General features: G+C 55.0%; 1 protein-coding gene and 1 long non-coding RNA gene across 2 annotated transcripts in view; both read left to right on the forward strand.

The window, feature by feature from the left end:
- Positions 1–1724, forward strand: part of LOC135404896 (serine/threonine-protein kinase pim-1-like) — a 9054-nt gene extending 7330 nt beyond the window's left edge. The window contains exons 3-6 of the mRNA XM_064639624.1: positions 63–164; positions 258–375; positions 443–1081; positions 1516–1724. Of these exons, the coding sequence (XP_064495694.1) occupies positions 63–164; positions 258–375; positions 443–1081; positions 1516–1724 (1068 nt within the window). The remainder of the gene's footprint in view (positions 1–62; positions 165–257; positions 376–442; positions 1082–1515) is intronic.
- Positions 1725–2866: 1142 nt separating this feature from the next.
- LOC135406475 (uncharacterized) lies at positions 2867–4883 on the forward strand. The gene is made up of 2 exons (XR_010426277.1): positions 2867–3562; positions 3928–4883. It is a non-coding gene; the product is annotated as an uncharacterized LOC135406475 (long non-coding RNA).
- The last annotated feature ends 14000 nt before the right edge of the window (positions 4884–18883 follow it).

An 18883-nucleotide genomic window follows, 5' to 3' on the forward strand; every position in this document is an offset into this window, starting at 1 on the left:
TCTCGGGGGCCGTGCCGGGCCCCGGCCCCAACGCTGACGGCCACGTCTCGCCCGCACCGAAGGCCAAGGAGCCGCTGCACGAGCGCTACCGGCTGCATTCGCTGCTGGGCAGCGGCGGCTTCGGCCGCGTCTACGCGGGGACCTGCCTGGCGGACGGAGCCCCGGTGAGTGCAGGAGGAGGAGGAGAAGGAGGAGGAGGAGGAGGAGCAGGAGGGCGGGACGGGAGAGCTCAACCCGCCCTTCCCCTTGGCTTGCAGGTGGCCATCAAAGCCGTGTCCCGGGATGGCATCCGGCGCTGGGGCGAGCTGGTGAGCGAGCGGGGCCAGCGGCAGAAAGCGGGGCGGGACGGGCGGGGACGAGCCGAGGCCCGGCAGGGTGGAAGCCGCCGGGACACCTGGAGGGAGAGTGGGCGTGGGCTCGGTGGGGGACGGGGAGCATCCAGGGCTGGCCGAGGGGGAGCAGGCAGACAGGCATGGCATCAGCCCCACTGACGACCCCGTGGTCCCCCCGCAGCCTGACGGCACCCGGGCCCCCCTGGAGATCGTGCTGCTGGACAAGGTGTCCAATGGCTTCCCTGGGGTCATCCAGCTGCTGGAGTGGTTCGAGCTCCCCAACGGGTTCCTCTTGGTGATGGAGCATCCGGAGCCGTCTCAGGACCTCTCTCGCTTACTGAGGGCGTGGGGGTTCCTGCCGGAGGAGATGGCGTGGGGGCTGTTCCGCCAGGTGCTGCAGGCCGTGCGGCACTGCACCAGCTGCGGCGTCCTGCACCGGGACATCAAGCCCCAGAACATCCTCCTCCACCTGGCCACCGGCGAGGCCAAGCTCCTGGACTTTGGATGTGGCACCTTCCTTAAGGACACGGTCTACACCCAGTTTGCAGGTGAGCCCACAGCCGGGGGATGCTCCTGGTGCCGGGCATCGCATGGCCATGCCCGGGTGTGGCAGTGGAGATTGCCCCTTTGGCCGAGGGGGAACAGGATTAGTTCTTCAGCCAAGTTGCTTTTGATGGGGCTGGGGGGTTACTGTGAGACAGGCCCCGGCCTTGGCGACAGCCTGTGCCACCCACCCTGTCCCGGGCTGGGTCTGGGCAGGGGGGAGCCAGCCTGACCAAAACCCCCATGAGGGTAGCAGAGAAGGGGGTCAGAACTGTGCACCAGCTGGCTTGGTGTGCAGGCGAGGAAGGGCTTGGGCTGCTCCGCTCGCCTTGTTTGCCTTGGCTTATGATGAATTGTTGGGGCAGTGCAGTGGGGCGGGGAGAAGGCACGGCTTTTCCCCACCACTGGGTTGGTTTTTCCCTTGCATGAAATGGTTGGGCCTTGCCAGGGCTTCGCTGCCCTCTTGGACACCAGCGGCTTCTTCTCCAACCCAGAGTTTGTAACCAAGAGTCAGGGGCCGGCGAGAAGGCAGTGGGTCACAGCGTGTGCCACTGGGGCAGGCCCCACATTGCCAGGGCTGCTGGGTGAGGCTCTGGGAGCAGGCAGCATCCACCTGCTGAACTGCGTCTGTATTCCGTAGGAACACTGTCATACAGCCCGCCAGAGTGGATCTACCTCAAGCGCTACCACGGCGAGGAGGCGACCATCTGGTCCCTGGCATCCTGCTCTACCAGATGGTCTGCGGGAAGCACCCTTTCCGCAAAGGCCCCAACACCATCTGGGCCCAGCTCCCGTTCCCAGCACGGGTCTCTCCAGGTGGATACCAATCTTTGTGGCACGGGGGAATAACGGTGTTGGGAGAGGGCAGCGGGCTCACGAGGACGCCGCTCTTGAAGCTGTTTGTGTCCCATGGGTGGCTGGAGGAGGTGGCCTGTGTCCTGCCATCCTGCTCTCCTCCAAAAGGGAGAATCGATGGAGAAGTTTGGGCACAGCTCTGAGCACAGCCAGCACAGCCTGGGCACGTGGACAGTGGGACAGAGGGACAGGATCCTTCTCCAACTGACCGGCCATTTTCCCCCCAGGCTGCCAGCACCTTATCAGGTGGTGTTTGTCCATCCGCCCCTCGGACAGGCCAGCACTGGAAGACCTGTTGTGCCATCCTTGGGTGCAGGGCATTCCCCTGCCCTAGAAGACGGAGAGATCCACGTGCTCCCTTTGATCCAGGGGCCTGGCAGGTAACACCTCCACACATCTCTTGGCAATAAGAAGCAAAGGAAACCAGACTTTTTTGTCAGCCTGTAGCACTGGGGGGGGGGTCATCCCATGGGAACACGCCCCTCTTTGTGCTGGAGCTGGGCTGCAGACCCGGTCTCCCAAGTGCTGGTGGCCACCATCCAACCTGGTTTTGCTCGTCCCGCTTCACAGACAGCTGGGCCCTCGGCAGAACGCTGACAGCCTGGTCTGGCCCCCAGGGAAGGAGAAGGGGCCTCTGCAGAAGCTGTGCCGGGTGGGCCTGCTGCTGGAGACATCGAGGACGACGTCAGGGATGACAAGCTCTCAGTTGACCTGGACGCCGGCGAGCTGAAGAGGATGGCCTTTGATTCTGGCCCCTTCCTCCAAGCCGTGCTCCACACGCCGTTTGCAGATGAGTCCACACCCAGGGGGTGCTCCCGGACACGGGCATTGCACAGCCTGGCTGGGCACCGAAGGTTCCCCCTTTGCTGATGGGGAACCTGAGGAATTCTTCAGCCGGCTGCCAAGCTGCTTCTTGGCAGGAGGGCGGGCGGGTGCTCTGGGCTGGGTGTGAAATGGGAGCCCGGCTCTGCCCCCAGCCTCTGCCACTGCCCCTTTGCTGGGCGGGGCTGGGGCAGGGGCAGCCAGCCTGCCAAAAACAAACCCCCGTGGGGGGAGCAAAGGCGGGGCTGCAGAACACCAGCTGCTTTGGGCTGCAGGCCAGGAAAGGCTTGGGGCTGCCTGCCTTGGCTTAGGAGCCTTTCTTTGGGCCAGTGCTGCAGGGCAGGGAGAAGGCCTGGGTTTTCCTCAGCTGGAGGAGGTGGGGTTTCTCTTTGGCCTGCAGGGCTTGGGCCTTCCTCAGAACCCTGACAGAAGGTTAACATTTTACCTTTTTTTCTTGTTTCCACTTTTGGTTTGTAATCTCTGTTCATGAATTTGTTGTTTGTTTTCCAGGGAAGAGTTGGAGCTGGTGCCCAGTCCGGGTGGGAAGGGCTGGGACCATCCCTGGAGAGGATCTGACGTCCCCTCTGAGAAGGCTGAGGACATCCTTTGGGACACGCTCTTCTTGCGGCAGCAGATCTTGGGAGGTAGATGCTCATCTTGCCCATCTTGTCAGCAGCAGTGGGATAATGGCTTTGGGGAGATGGCAGCAGGCACATGAACATCCCGCTCTTGCAGCTGCTGAGGAGGTTGATCTCCTGGGCTTGGCTGGAGGAGGTGGCACCTGTGTTGAGTAATTGCTGAAATCCAATCGATCTGGGATGACCCCAAATGACAGTTTAGTTTTCAGCTTGCTCGAGCTGTATCTCAGCAGCTTTTGGGTATCATTTTTGGCCCCAGACAGGACACCTCTGCCTGATCTCCCGCGGATCCGAGGGATCTCTGGATCTTCACGCCAGCACCAGGACTTTGCTGCAGAAGAGCACAGATCCCCAGCCCAGTCTGGGACACAGGTAAGATCCCAGTGGATAACAAGGCATTCTTTTGGGAATCCTGCCCATGTCAAACGTATGGATCTTTCAGTGCACTGGGGGTTCTTTGGTATTTTGGGAATCCTGCTCATCTGAGACCTGTGGATCTTCCAGCCCTTTGGGTGGGTTCTTTGGAATTCTGGAATTTGGTCTTTGGCTTTGTTTTATGGATCACTATTGTTCTGTACTTGTAAATTCTCCCAGGGAGAATTTAATGGAGTGTTGGAATCAATGGGTGGCTGTTCTGGAACACTGAATTAGAATCCATTGTTGCAGTTGATGCTGTTTGAGAAGGGGAACAGAAGTGGAAGGAGGTTATGTCTGGTGCTGTGTTTTTCCCTTTGCAGAACGTGTGAAAGGGCAGAAAGATTGTGGTGTGAATGCAGCGCCCTCAGAGCCCTTGGTGTGAGCCCGGAAAGGAAAATCCAGCTGAGGGACAAGATCAGTCTAATTTGGGGACATTGTTGGAGGTTGGAGTTGCAGTTCTGGAAGAAATCCCTGAGGAAATGGTGCCCCAGGGAGAGGAAGAGGATGAGAGCGTGGGCAGCCTGCTTCAAACATCCCCCCAGGAGACTTGGGATCAGTCCCTGTGCATCCTGTAAGAAAGATGGACACTGGAAATGGGATTGTCCGCAACTGAAACTTCAGAACCCTCCGAACCCTCTCGTGGCATCACTGAAGACGACTGAGGGGCACCAGAGGATTCTTCCCCATCAGAACATCTGGTTCCAGCCAAGCTAAGCACAATTGTTTGTGGCTGTGGGAACTTGTTCCTCTGTGTTAAATGCAGGAAATGAAACTCAAGGGACAATTCTAGAACAATTGTCTGGTGTGCCAGGGAATTGGGAAACTGGGCCATTTTTAATGCTGTGGCTTTGAAATTGGGAAAACAGTGGTTGGCTCCCCAGTTTTTGTATTTCCCCAATTCCCCAAAGCCTCTGCTTGGGAGAGATCTCTTGGCAAAATGAAATGCCACAATCCAATTGAAAAATGGTCCAATATAGGTTATTATTGCAGAGCCTAATTCTGTGCAAGTTTCTAGTTTTGCATGAGAGTCTCTCAAAGCAGAAGTAATCCATCTGCCACCATCACTTGGGGATGCAGTGGTTCCAACAGGATGGGCTGGAGAGGTGCCTCCATGATCCAAGAGAGCAGAACCCGTGAGAATTCCAGAGAAACCTGGAGTGGGGTTGGTGAGGCCAAAGCAATGTCCTTTGCAAATAGAAAGTTGTAAGGGATTCTCACCCTTTGTAGAACAATTGATGAAATTTTGCTTGTGAAAAGAAGGTGAATCTAAATGGAATGCTCCAGTTTTGCCAGTCAAGCAGGCAAATGGAAGGCTATGCCAGTTAGTCCAAGACCTTAGAGCTGTAAAGAACAGAGTAGAAGATATACAAGCAGTCATAGTGAATCCTTACACTTTGCTAACTCCCCTAAATGAGGGTTTAATATGTTTCACAGCATTAGGTTTGAAAACTGCCTTTTTGTGTCTCCCTTTGAGTTGGGAAAGTCAAGAGCTTTTTACTTTCCATGGGAAAATGCAAAGCCGGGGAGGAAAACCCATCTGACTTTGGTGGTCCTCTTGCAGGGGTTTAAAAATAGCCCCCCAATATCTGGAACTCAATTGGCAAAGGGACTGGAGGAATGGAGAAGTCCAAACCCACCCTCTTGGAGCCTTATTGCAGTGTGGGGATGATCTTTTGATGCCACTGATGCTGAGCAGCAACGTTGGGGTCAGACTGTGGCCCTGTGGAATTTCCTTGGGCTGAGTGGATATGGGGTATCCCAAACACAAAGTGCAAGTAGTCCAGAGCCCAGGAGCCTCCGTGGGCTTTGGAATTCTCCAAGGACAAGGGAGGCTGGGCCAGGAAGGAAAGAAGCAACCTGTCAACTGCCCCAGCCCCAGCAAAGGAAGCCCAGAGCGGGATTGCTTCCAGACTAGAGGAGAAGTGTATTGGGCAGAGCTGACTTAGGAGACAGCCCCTTGGAAAGTCCTGGTTGGGAATTGTTTCCCAGTGGGGGCAGCTTTGTCCGGCATGGAAAACAATTCTCTGGATGCACAGAACTCCCCACCACCAGGGCAGAGATCCTGACAGAGATCCTTCTCCCAGTAGAAGAAAATGAGTCTAGTGCTAAGGATTGTCAACTCCTTGAAACCTTAGAGCAAACTTTGCTCCAGGAGGCTGGGCAGTTCCCCCAAGTGGGCAAATAATAGTCCCTGAGCCAATCTCCTGTGACCTGGTGGATGGGAACATGAGGGGATTCCTTGGAGTGAAGCAAATTATTGAAACATTTGCACAAGTGGGTTCTTGGTCCAAAACTGACCCAGTTGTACAAGCAGTGAGTCAGCAGTGTGGTGTGTGGAAGAGAATAATCCAAACCCTGCCACTGGAGTGGGAACAGGTGATGGAAAATGCAGAAATGCTGCAGGTGAATGTTGGCAGATGGATGTGACTGAATTGCCCAGACAAGGGGGGTGTAAAGATCTCCTGGTCTTGGGGGATACCTTCTCTGGGTGGCCAGAGGCTGTTCCTTGTTGCACTAAGCAGGTTGGGAAAGAGACTGCAATCCTGTTCAGTGCAATCCTCCCTGTATTTGGGATGCCTTTGGGAATGTCATCAGACAGAGGTTCCCACTTGACTGCAGAAACAAAATGCTTCACTCTTGTTTTGCTCTTCTGACAACAGTTCAAACACTGTTGACGTGGGAGGAAAATTTACATGTCTTTTTAGTGCCAAAGGTGATCCAAGTGTTGCCCACAAGTGTCTGTATTAAGTAAGCAAGACTCTGTAAGGAATCTGGAAACTGTGTGTGTAATGTAAAGCCCTGTGTGGCTGTCACTGAAGTGCTGAGGCTGAACAACAGCCCCTGAGCCAAAGCTGAGCTCTAGATGAACCTTCCAACCTAATGGGCTGTGTCTCCATGTATCTGCTCCTGAGCTAAAACTGGGTCTATTTGTTGGTACAAATGTGGTGGGATGGGACTCCACCTGTGTATCTGCTCCTGAACCAAACAGGTGTGCTTCTTAGGAAGATCTGTTAGTCTGGGCTCATCAGTGAATCCTGTTTGTATCTGTTCCTTAACAAAAGATGTCTGATTGTGAGCAAAATCTGATCTTTCTGTATCTGGAGAGTGGTGGAGGCCATGGCAGTCGATGTCTGGCCTTGTTTGGCAGTGGCTGGTGCAGGGGGAGCCTTGGTTTGGGAGAAGTAGAACATTGCTGCCAAGATTCTGCTCTGGCCAAATAAGGAACAACAGAATCTTAGAGAAGTCCTGGAGAATTGGATCAGGGCTGGAACTCAAGCAAACAGGATGTGAGCTGAGCTCTGGGGACCCAGAGAAGATCAAACCAAACATGACGGTCTCTGTGGGGAAAAGCAGTGATGCTGAGAACCGAGGTCAAGAAGCAGACACCTGAGCTTTGGGGGGCACCAGATGCCAAAAAACCCACCAGAGACCCCCAGAGAAGACCCCAAATGACCAAGTAGGGACTTGCAATAGGGGTGTGACTGTGTAAAGCACAGTAATGGACATGTGTTCAGTAAGGGGGAATATCCAATGCCTCTGGAATCAGTGGGTGTAATCCCAAGCCCTGCCTGTGTCCCTGAGCAGGCTGGATTAGAAGAACTCTCCTGCAGGCGTCCAGCACGCTGCCCTAAAGAATGCCTGCTTCTTAACACCTCCCAGCTGGGGTTAAGGACTTGCTTTCTGCTGCTTTTGGGCACCATTTCTGGCCCCAGATGGGACCCTCTGCCTGATCTCCCGTGGATCCGAGGGATCTCTGGATCTTCACGCCGGCCCCAGGACTTTCCTGGAGAAGACCACAGATCCCCGGACTGGTCTGGGATGGGGGAAGATCCCACTGGCTAATAAGGCATTCTTTTGGGGAATCCTGTCCCTCTAAGACATGTGGATCTTCCAGCTCTTTGGGTGGGTTATTTGGTGTTCCCCCATTTGGTCTCTGGCTTTGTTTTCTCCACTGATCCTTGTTTTGTGTTTGTATTTGTTTCTGCACTGTAACATTTGTCCAAGTGGGTTCTTGGTCCAAAACTGACCCCAGCTGTACAAGCAGTGAGTCAGCAGTGTGGTGTGTGGAAGAGAAATAATCCAAACCCTGCCACTGGAGTGGGAACAGGTGATGGAAAATGTAGAAATGCTGCAGGTGAATGTTGGCAGATGGATGTGACTGAATTGCCCAGAAAATGGGGGTGTAAAGATCTCCTGGTCTTGGGGGATACCTTCTCTGGGTGGCCAGAGGCTGTTCCTTGTCACACCAACTGGGCTGGGGAAGTGAGTGGAATACTGTTGAATCCAAGAATCCCTGGATTCGAGGTACATTTGGGAATGTCATCAGACAGAGGAGCTCACTTGATTGTAGAAGTGGTACAGCAAGTCAAATCAGGGATGCATTATTGCAGAATTCCAAAGGCCAGAGCCCCTTGGGTAATTGAGAGGTTGTCTGAGAAGAAACCAAATGCTTAAGTCTGCTTTGGCTCTCCTGACAATAGTTAATTGGGTCTTGACTTGGGAGCAAAATTTACATCTCCTTTCAGTCTCAAACGTGACCCAAGTGTTGCCTCCAAGGGATTGCTGGGTGTGCACTCCTTTACCTGAAAAGACAAGGAAGCCATTCACCATTTCTGCCTTCCCTGTTCTGGCAGAAATGATTCCTGGTCACTGGGTGAGCACTTGTGTTCCCCAAAAAGTAGACCAGCAGTCAGTGTGCAAGTACCCCCCACCACCTCTGACAATCCTGCCTGTGTCCAAAGCTGTAACCCCCACTAAAGGAACAGGACAAGTGGATTGTGTTAATGAGAGTGGCCCGTTTGTGGGAAATCACCCCAATGTCCTCAAACCCTTCCTGCTGGGGAAATGACTGATCCTTGGCCGGTCCCCAAAGGAACGGGGTGGGATTGGTGTGTGGAAATAACACCTGGGAAGGGTTGCCCCAAAGCTGGAAGGGCATTTGTATTTCAGCTTGCATCAGGATTCAGTGCTGTAGCTGTTCTAATGCCTTGAGCTGTAAAATGAAATAAAGCTCCTAAGACACTCCATCCCTTCAGGAGCTTAGTCTGAAAAAAGGGGGATTTGATGTGGGATATAGAAGACTGCTCCCAACATTTCTCTATGGCCAAGGAAGGAGAACTGTAATCTTGGAGAGGTCCTGGAGAATTGGATCAGGGATGTAACTAAGCAAACAGGATGGAAGCTGAGCTCTGTGGGCCCAGAGAAGATCAAACCCAAACGTTCCAGTCTTTGTGGTGAAAGGTAATGACACTGTGTCTGCTCAGAACCGAGGTCAAGAAGTGGACACCTCAACTTTGGGGGGCACCAGATGCCAAAAAACCCACCAGAGAGCCCTGAAGGAGACCCCAAAGGACCAACTAAGGACTTGCAATAGGGGGGGTGATTGTGTAAAGCAAAGTAACATCTATGTCTTAAGTAAGGGAGAATATCTAATGAATCTGGAAACTGTGTGTGTCATGTAAAGCCCTGTGTGGCTGTCACTGAAGTGCTGAGGCTGAACAACAGGCCCTGAGCCAAAGCTGAGCTCTAGATGAACCTTCCAACCTAACAGTCTGTTTATCCCTGTATTTGCTCCTTAGCTAAAACTCTGTATGTTTGTTGGTCAAAGATGTAGTGTGGAAAGACTCCCCATGTACCTGCCCCTGAACAAAATAAATGTGCTTCTTAGTGAGATCTGTGAGTCTCAGCTCATTAGTGAATGATATTTGAATGTGTTCCTTAATCAAATCTTATGTCTGATTGTGAGCAAAATGTGATCTTTATCTTCCTGTGTTTAGAGAGTGGTCAAGGCCCTGGCAGTGGATGTGTGGCCTTGTTTGGCAGCAGATGGGGCAGGTTGACTGCCTGGGTTTTCCCCTTAAGCCCTGGCCAGGCTGTGGGTGGAACCCAGGAGGAGAAGGGAGCCAGATGGTTTTGCACACTCGTAGCTCTGTGAGCTTGTTTCTGCAAGGCCAGAAAAGCTGGACCCCCTCCCAGCAGAGGTGGAGCCCTCCCCTACGAGTGGACGCCCTGGGTGGGATTTCCCGGGCCCGGGAGGGGTTCTCCAACCCTTGGCTGCGACCGGGGCTCCCCCGCTGCCGGGCGGGCCTGGCTGAGGGGAACAGATGAGGGCAACTGGGCAGGGAGCTTTTCTACTCACTCCAGGCACTCTTGGTAGGAACGATGAGGTGCGTTACTGAGCTCAGCCTTTTGTCATTCTTTGCTGCTTTGCACTGCAGGAAAATTACACACTTGTTCTCCAAAGTTGGTGTCGGTGTCTCTTGTGCTGACCCTCGTCGCAGGCAAAAGAGTTCCCTGGGGCCCTGCAGTGTCACAACGGTCCCCTAATTCCATGGGACAACATTCCTAATTCACCCCTGAGAACTTCTCCAAGGCTGCTGGGCTGGCACAGCCTGGACACACCTGACTGACAGTCCAGCACTTTATACGAGAAAAGCCCCACATTTTAAGGGCAGGGTCTTGTGACGTGTCCCATCAGACCCCCAGGGATGGACAGGGACACCCCCAGTGTGGATCCAACCCCCCCGAGCTCCAGGGAATCCCTCCAAGCCTCATGTGATGGGGGACACAAAGGGACCCCTCGACCTTCTGTCCCACCTCCCTCTTCCCCACTCTCCCTCCTCTTTCCCAACGTCCCCCCAGTTTCCAGACCCCCTCCGTGCTCAGCCAGGGGCTCCCAACCCCTCCCACTTAGGCTGGGGGTCGCAACCCCCCTCACACTCAGTTTTGGGGATCCCACCCCTTTTCCCTTCTCTCCCACCCCTTTCTGATCATCCCATCAAACCACAGCTTCCCCGTGCTCTGCTCTGGGGGTCCCACCCCCTCAACCGCTCAGCTGAAGGGGTCCCACCCCCTTTTCCCACCTTTTCTCCCCTTTCCCCTCCCTTTTCCCTGTCATCCCCTGTTGCCGGGGGGAGTGGAAGGCTTAGACAAAGTTCATTAAAGAAGTCCTGCCCTTGAGTCCCGAGGTGCAGAAAGGACTCCCTGGCTTTCTAAACTCCTGCTCAGAGAGGAGCCTGGGGGCGGCTGGATCCAATCTCAGTCCTGGATTATGCCAAGGGTTGGAATTTAAGGAATTACAGAGCTGTGATTGAACCACTTTTGTCCTGCAGGTTTTAATGATGGAAAATCAGATATATTGATATAAAATGAACTCATCATTATCACAGATGAACAGACAAAAAATTTTAATCAGAATTATTTACTACACAATCTAAACACTAAAACTACCAGTAGTACAGGATAAGTACAATATAATTGAAGGAATTATACTAAAACTGGCAAAAAATAAATGATTATTAAGTAGACATGTGATGTAACTCCCCCAGACCAAGGCTGCTGGGGAGATCTCTTTTGCTCACCCTCGAGGACTGACCTTGGGGGGGGTTCCCCAGCCAAGGGGGGAATCTCCAACCATACACCCCAAGAGGGGTTATGTTGGAAGAACCTGCCCCTGGGAAAGGGGACTGGAACTTTATAGTATAAAGTGATGGACTGACAGCCCTTGGACTCCAGGGGTTGCCTCACCATCAGGATGTTAATTCAGGGTTGAACCCAGACTGGTTCCAACATCTCCTGGCCTGGCCTGGGCCCCTCTCAGCTCAGCACTGATACATTTGCAAATAGGGCATTGTCTTGGTCCCATTCCAGGGGGGAATGTCCTGCCACAGTGTCCCAGTGTGCCTGTAATTCCATCAGGCCCTGCAGTGTCACAATGGTCCCTTGATTCCACAACTTCCCAAATGTTTCCAGGTTCCTTTGGTTCCATGAGGCCCCCATGTCACAAAGGCCCCTGGATTCCAGGAGTTTCCACAGTGTCTCAGGGTCCCTTTTTTCCAGGAGGCCCTGCAGGCTCCCAATTGTCCCTTGATTGCAGGAGGTTCCCAAATGTCTCAGGGTTCTTTGGTTCCAGGAGGCCCTGCAGTGTCACCTTGGCCCCTTCATTCCATGCAGGCCCAGGCAGAGGAACCCCAGCACGGAGCCCCCGACCCCCGTCAGCATCTTGGGGGGCGGCGTCCGACGGCAGCTCGGGGTGGGGGGGCAGCTGGGGGCAACTGGGATATACTGGGAGAGACCAGGAGTGACTGGGGTCATCCTGGGACTGACTGGGATCATCCTGGGACTGACTGGGATCATCCTGGGACTGACTGGGCCCTGTGGAACACCCTGAAAGTTCTGGAGGGGCTGTTTTAAGTGAGCTCTGGAAAACTGTCCTGGCTGTGCAGGGCAGGAAATGCTGATGTTCTGCAGGCCCCCAGCTCTGCTCTCTGGCTCCTGGTTTCCCTCGTGCTGGGCAGTTGGAGCCCAGGCAGGGGCAGCCCTACAGGAGGTTGTGGTGCTGCAGGGCCCAGGGGCTGCGCCCCGAGGAGCTCCTGCCCCAGGGGCTCAGGGACCTGGCAGTCTGTGCTGCTGGGGGCAGGATCGTGCCCCGGGCTGGGGCTCCTGGGTGCAGAGGAGGAAGGAGAAGCACAGCTTTGGTCCCCACTCTTGTGGCCGGAGGTGCAATAGGCTGGGCTGGGGGTGGTGGCCTGGCTGGTCTCTCTTTGGCCTCGGTTGTGGGGTCTGCAGGGCCAAGTTTTGCCCTGCCCTGTTTGCAGCCTGGTGCTGACCCACTGCTGGGGCCCCCGGGCAGGTGGGTGTTTCTGCCCTGGGCTGTTCTCACTCACACCACATGTATGTGAGGGGGCACTAAGGTGTGTTCTCCTGCCCTGGGACAAATAGCTCTCATTAAAATTTCGGAGATGGCCAAATAAGTGAAACAAAGAACTTTATTAACAGCGTTGGGTGCACCCAACTCGTGACCAGGTTCCAGCACCCCCAGGATGGGAGGGACGAGCCCTTTTAAGAGCCTTCGATTTGCAGAACCACTCCCTCGCTCCTCCCATGCCAGGCCTCGCTCTTTTCTTCCTTCACAGGCCATCTTTGCTTGCTGCTGCAGTCCCTTGGTTGTCCCCATCCCCCTGTCAGGTTGTTTCCCTGCCCCGGCCGCACGGTCCCTTGGCAGTGAGCCCAGGCTGCTCCCACCACCTCACGTTCTTCCCGGCTCACCTTGGCACTGCAGCAGTGAGGAAGCAGAACTGTCAGGAGCAGTAGGCAACAATGAGCAGCAATGGGCAACCCCAACAGAGCTGTGTGGAGCAGCAGGTAGGCAGGACTGTAAGCAGCAGCAATCAGGAACTTTAAGCAGAACCACAAGCAGCCCACCAGTCCCAGACCACAAAATGGCTCCTCAGCTTTCCAAACAAAATGGCCCCCAAGTGTCTGCGCACGAGGCAGCCCTGGAAACCCCTGCTTGTGATAAAACCTCCTCCCTGGAGCACAAACCGGGCCATTTGCAGTGGGACCTGCTGGGGGACCTGCCCTGGTCCCCGTGGCTCTGCTCTCTGGGGACAGGGAGCCTTTGGGGACTCTCTCACAAGCCACCCCCACTCATGTCCCGCTGGTCACCCAGGTGGCCCTGGCAGTGCTTGGGAACATGACTGGGATGGGGGGTGTGCCCACCCGTGCCAGCAGGGAAGGGCACAAGTTCCAGGGGGGATGTCCAGGGAGACAGGACACTGCAGAGGAAGGGCCTGGGGGGTGCAGAGTGACAATAGAGAGGGGAGGGCGGATCTTTGGCATCCCCTCCTCTGCTTGCTTCAGGCTTCAAGAAGACACCACAAGGAGAAATCACATGGAGAAATATTTATTGATCAAAGACTATTAAAAGCCTCAGAAACAGGGGGGAAAACGTCCTTCCTGGGGGACACCAGTCCAAGGAAACTCCTGGTTTCTGTCCAGGCAGGAGCAGGTGCCCGTGGGCTCCAGGGGGTCAATGCAGATAAAATCACTGGGGGGGCTCCTTCAGCAGCAGCATTTAATGCATTTGGACAGGCCAGGGACCATCTCCATGTCCTGCACAGAAGGGCTTCACCCTCCTCAGGATCCCTGAGTGACACAATGACACCAAAACCCAGGAATGACAGAGCAGCTGCACCGAAAAACTTGGATTTTTCCTTTTTCAAATGTCATTTAACTCACTAAATACATCTCTTGCCTAGGAATGGTACAGCACAGTCAGGCACATAAAGAATTTGAAGGGCCAACACCCATTTACCAATTCCAAATTTTAATGGTTGAAAGAAAGGCCCATTTTCCTTTTGCCCTGTGCCACCAACAACAGGAATCGTTTCTGACTAAATTGTCCTTTCCTCCTCTTTCAAACCCAACACGCCACTCCAGGATCTCCCAAGAAATCCATGTTCTCCCTCCCCAGTGTCCATGGAGCAGAGGTTCAGCTGGGGATGACACCTCTGGGCCCCCACACACCTTCCAAGGGCAGGAGCCTTCCTGCCTGGCCGGGAGCCCTGGGGGGAGTCCAGGCTGTGGCAGCTCCTGTTTGTCCCTTCCCCACGCACATTCCAAATCCCTGCTCTCACACTAAACCCTCCAAAGCTTTCCAAACCCAAATCCTTTCCTCTGCTCCTCTCTCACTGGGACCATTTCTGCCTCCTTCCCCTGCAGTTGGAGGAACCTCCCCAGCTGCTGCTGCTCCCTGGCATCAAACCACACCTTCCCAAACCCTGACTATTGCTCAGTTCAAAGAACAAATCTAGAGATTTCAGTTCACTTCTCTTTTCTCTGACAAAACAACAGCAACTGAAAAACCGTATTATAATCCACAAACTGAATCTCTAATTCACTAATCACTAATTGAATATCGGCACAATTAACACAAATCCAACCCTTACAAACACCAAAGCTGACACTAAAGAATGCTCTGAACACACAATCCCAGCTTAACAGCTGCTGTGGCAATTTACCTTCCTTCAAATATTTAATGTGCACCAAATGCTTTAAAATGCACACAGGAACAAACTATTGCATTTAACACTCTACAGCAAGTGAATTTTCCTTTTTTATATCTATTATGGGCATCCCCGAGTCAGACAGGATTCTAATACTATAACACACACTCCCAGTAACACACACTCCCCAAACACTTCACTTTCTCCAGCACTGACCATTGGGTTTGACAAACACAGTTCCCTGAGCAAAGCCCTCCCCAAAGCAGCTCTATGGGCAAGAGCTCTGTGTGTGACTGATCTGTGGGCAAAGCACACCTGGGGCCTGGAACCCACCCCCTGACCCACACCTGGGGCCTGGAACCCACCCCCTGAACCACACCTGGGGCCTGGAACCCACCCCCTGACCCACACCTGGGGCCTGGAACCCACCCCCTGACCCACACCTGGGGCCTGGAACCCACCCCCTGACCCACACCTGGGGCCTGGAACCCACCCCCTGACCCACACCTGGGGCCTGGAACCCACCCCCTGAACCACACCTGGGGCCTGGAACCCACCCCCTGACCCACACCTGGGGCCTGGAACCCACCCCCTGAACCACACCTGGGGCCTGGAACCCACCCCCTGAACCACACCTGGGGCCTGGAACCCACCCCCTGACCCACACCTGGGGCCTGGAACCCACCCCTTTCACTCAGTCAGTAGGGATTTCTTCTCATAAGCCAAATATCACACTCCTCCTTTTACAGTTTTATCATCACTTTCACAACCCAATTCTATTCTATTCTGTTCTAGAGCTCCATTTCTAGGATGCTTAGGTATACCTTTTATACGCTCAGCAATGCCTTAATAAAATTCCAGGGATCTTGCTTTGAACTCACCAGATCCAGGGACTGAGATCTCCCAGAAGAATATTTTCACTGCTCGCTGGAGTCCTCAGGGTCCCGGAATCCCTGGAGGGTCGACAGCATTGTCCCACCTGGCTCACCAAGAATTGTCCCTGAAAAGCGTTGGGAAGAAATGAAACCCTCCAACGCCCCTGGGAAGTGTTGGTGAGCCAGGCACTGCTTTGTTCTGGCTCCCAGAGACAGGGAGCCAATCATTCCAGCCCCACCTGTCCCTTTCCAGACTTTTCACACATTTCTACATTTGAACAAACAAACAAATTCATGTTCATTGCTTCTAATTTACCCCAATTAATGAACTAATGAATTCTCTTCATTAATTAAGACTCTAATTAGTAGTCTATCCTTAACTGGCTAATTTGGTCCACCTTCTTTGGTCCTCTTAGCACTCCTCCTCAGACACAGAGTCTCCAACTCTCAGGCTGCAATGTCTTTGTTAATCCCCTCTGGACCTTCTGGTTCCTCCAACAGGTCCTTGAAGGACCAGGAATTTAAGATCCCAGATGTCCAATCTTCAGCTCCCTCGGGCTTTGTTTATGGAAGCTCATCAGAGCCAGTGCAGAGAAACTCCAAGTTTGGGTGCTTTAAAGATCAAAGCGACAAGAGCCCGTGAAAAGAAACCCGGTCAGCTGCTGCCACTGACTAAAATTTGAGGCAAGTTGGATCATTTCCAACAAGACCAACCCCCACCGCGGGGGGGACCCCGCATCCCCCCGCCCACCGCCGGGGCTCTGCCGGGAACCGCCACCGGGACACCCCCAAAACCAAATCCCCTCCCGCGGACCCCCCACGATCCCCCCCAGGGGCATTTGCGGCTCAGCTTTGGAGTCCTTCCAGCTCCAAATGTCTTCCCTGCAAAGAACCCCCTTTCCTGCAGCCCCACCCCCAAAGCAGTGCTCAGCCAATCCGAGCGCGCAGCGCTGATGACTCATCAGTTGCCAGCCAGACCCGCAGCGCCCAGCGCTCCCCGGACCCCCCCAGGGTCCCCCCTCGGCCCCAGCGCCCCCCGGGACGGGAATTTGGGCAAAGGGGAGGTGGGGGGTGCCCAGGCCGGGCCCCCCCGCGCCGTCCCGGCCGTGGCGGCTGCGGCGGGGGCCGAGTGCGGGCGGGAGCGGCCAAGAGCCCAGCGCTGCCCCATCCCGACCTGCCCCAGCTCCCACGGGAATGGGAGGAGTGGGAATAGGAGGGGAGGAGAAAGAGAAGGAGGGAGAGGAGGAGGGAGAGGGGGAGGAGGGGAAGGAGGAGGAGGAGAAAGAACGCACGTGGATGCACCGCCCGCTGTATCCGCAGCCCCCGCGTCCCGGGAGCATCGCCCCCCGCATCCCGCAGGTGACCGGGGAGGGGGAGCTCGCCCCAAATATCTTGAGGGGGATGTTTGGATCTTGCAGGACCCCAAAGCTGAGCCGCAAATGCCCCTTGGGGGGATATTGGGGATCCCCGGGAGGTGTTTTTTGGGGTCCCGGGGTGGGTTCCCGGCACAGCCCCGACGATGAGCAGGGGGATGTTGGGTCCCCGGAGCCACGTGGCGATCGCCGGATACCGGCGGGGAGTGGGGGGGACACGGGACAAACCCACCGGCTTTGGGGACCCCTGGGACAGGCGGGGGTTGGAATCTGAAACGGGGGCCCGGAGAGGGGGAACTCCCGGCAGTCTGGAGAGGAGGGGGGAGCAGCGAGGGCGGTGGGGGGAGCCGGGACCCCCGGCAGCCTGGAGAGAGGGCTGGACACCTTGGGATCGCCAGCACCTCGAAGGCGAGAGTCAGGGGAGAAGGGACCCTGGGACCCCGAAAGCCCCCGACCACCCTAAAAGGGACCCCGGAGAGGGGAGCCCTCGGGACCCCCGGGACCCCCAGCAGCCCAGAGAAGGGGGATCCCCAGAATGGCAAAGTGAGGAGCCCATAAAGGAAGGACCCCTGGGATTCCCGGGATCTCCGGCAGCCCAGAGAGGGCGGGAACCCTGGAGAGGGGGTTCCCCAATACATGTGAGACCTCCAGCAGCCCACCCAGGAGGGACCCCAGAACCCCAAAGTGGATGGACCAGCGAGGGGGAACTCCACTGCTGAGAGGGTTGTTTTGGGCTGAATCTTGGTGGTTTGGAGGTGATTCCTGGTGATTCCAGGTGACTTCTAGAGATGGAGCTGGGCAGGAGGGTGTCAGAGACTGGAACAGTTAAGGATTTCTGCATTCTAAGAGACTTCTGCAGGCTTTTGACTTTCTGATGGGCAACTGGGCCCATCCCCCCTCCTCCAGTGCAGAAGATGTCAAGCCCCGAAAAGAAAAGGTGGGAAGAGACCACGAACTCCGCGCCAAAAAGGGAGACACCACCCTGTGAAAACAACTCCCCGCCTTGGGGGAGCTGCAAAGGATATAGATACTGACTGGTGACTTTGGGGGTTTTGGCGGGGTTTTTCTTCTTCTTCTCCCCCCACCGCCTGCGGATCAAGACGTCGCTGGATCCAGTGGGTGGTGATTATACCACTCTCACCTTTCCTTTTTTTTCTCTTGCTCTCCCTTACTCTTACCCTGTCTTTCTCTGCCCTAGGCATTTGTTTTCCTCCTCCCCCGAAAGGTTATGACAGCACCCAAAATGTTAACATCCCTATTGATACAAAATTGTGAAAATAAATCTTGTCAATATATGTTTTCAGACACCGATTATTTAGTGTCGTTTCGCTTTAATCCACCCCAAAGGAATTATTGATAAAACCTGGGTTACCCCCCCTCTTTTCCTGGGGTGGGTTGTAACAGAGGGACCGCCAACCCAATGCACCCACACCTTGTTTTCCCTCCTAAACCAGGAAAAATTCATCCCTTTGGGAAGTCTGTCTCTAAACTCTATGGCATGAGCCTGTAAGTCTGATATATGTGTATTAGTTTGAGTTACTCTGGGCAGAAGGGAATGAGTTTACATAGAATAATTCCTTCCCAAAGCTTGGCCAGATGGAGGAGGAGGCTGCGAGGAAGAGGAAGATGCCCCAGGACCCCCAGGCAGGTGAGGAGGAAGTCAGTGCCCCTTTGCCCTGTCTTGTCCTGTATCTCCCAGCTGAGCATCGCCCCCGGCTGCAGGACAACCCCGCTGCCGCCGCCGTCCTGCCGGGGCCGGAGTTGGGGGGATGTCCTTGGCCTTCCCTCTGGGCCGGAGGCAAATCCCCTCCCTGTCCTTCTTCCCTCCTGCCCCAGGCCCCGAGCTGAGGACGGAGAGCCCGGAGGACAAATCCCCCCGGCAGAGCCTGGTGGGAGAGGCCGTTTTGAAGGGCTCCACGGCGCAGGAAGGCAGCAGGGAGGGAAAGCCACGAAGGTACCCCAGGAGGAGGGTCTCCAAAGCCAGCCCAGGATGCTCTGAGGAGGAAAGACCCACCCTGTGCCGGGAAGGGGACGAGAGCTTGAGCCAGAGCCCTGACCTGGACGTGCATGAGCAGCTTCACACTAGGAAAAAGCCCTTCAAGTGCTTGGACTGTTGGAAGAGCTTCAGCCAGAGCTCCCACCTGATCTGCCACCAGCGCATCCACACTGGAGAACGGCCCTACAGGTGCTTGGAATGCAAGAAGAGGTTTCAGACCAGCGGGAATCTCCTCCTGCATGAGC

Source organism: Pseudopipra pipra, chromosome W (genome assembly GCF_036250125.1).
Source record: "Pseudopipra pipra isolate bDixPip1 chromosome W, bDixPip1.hap1, whole genome shotgun sequence".
NCBI classification, from domain to species: domain Eukaryota; kingdom Metazoa; phylum Chordata; class Aves; order Passeriformes; family Pipridae; genus Pseudopipra; species Pseudopipra pipra.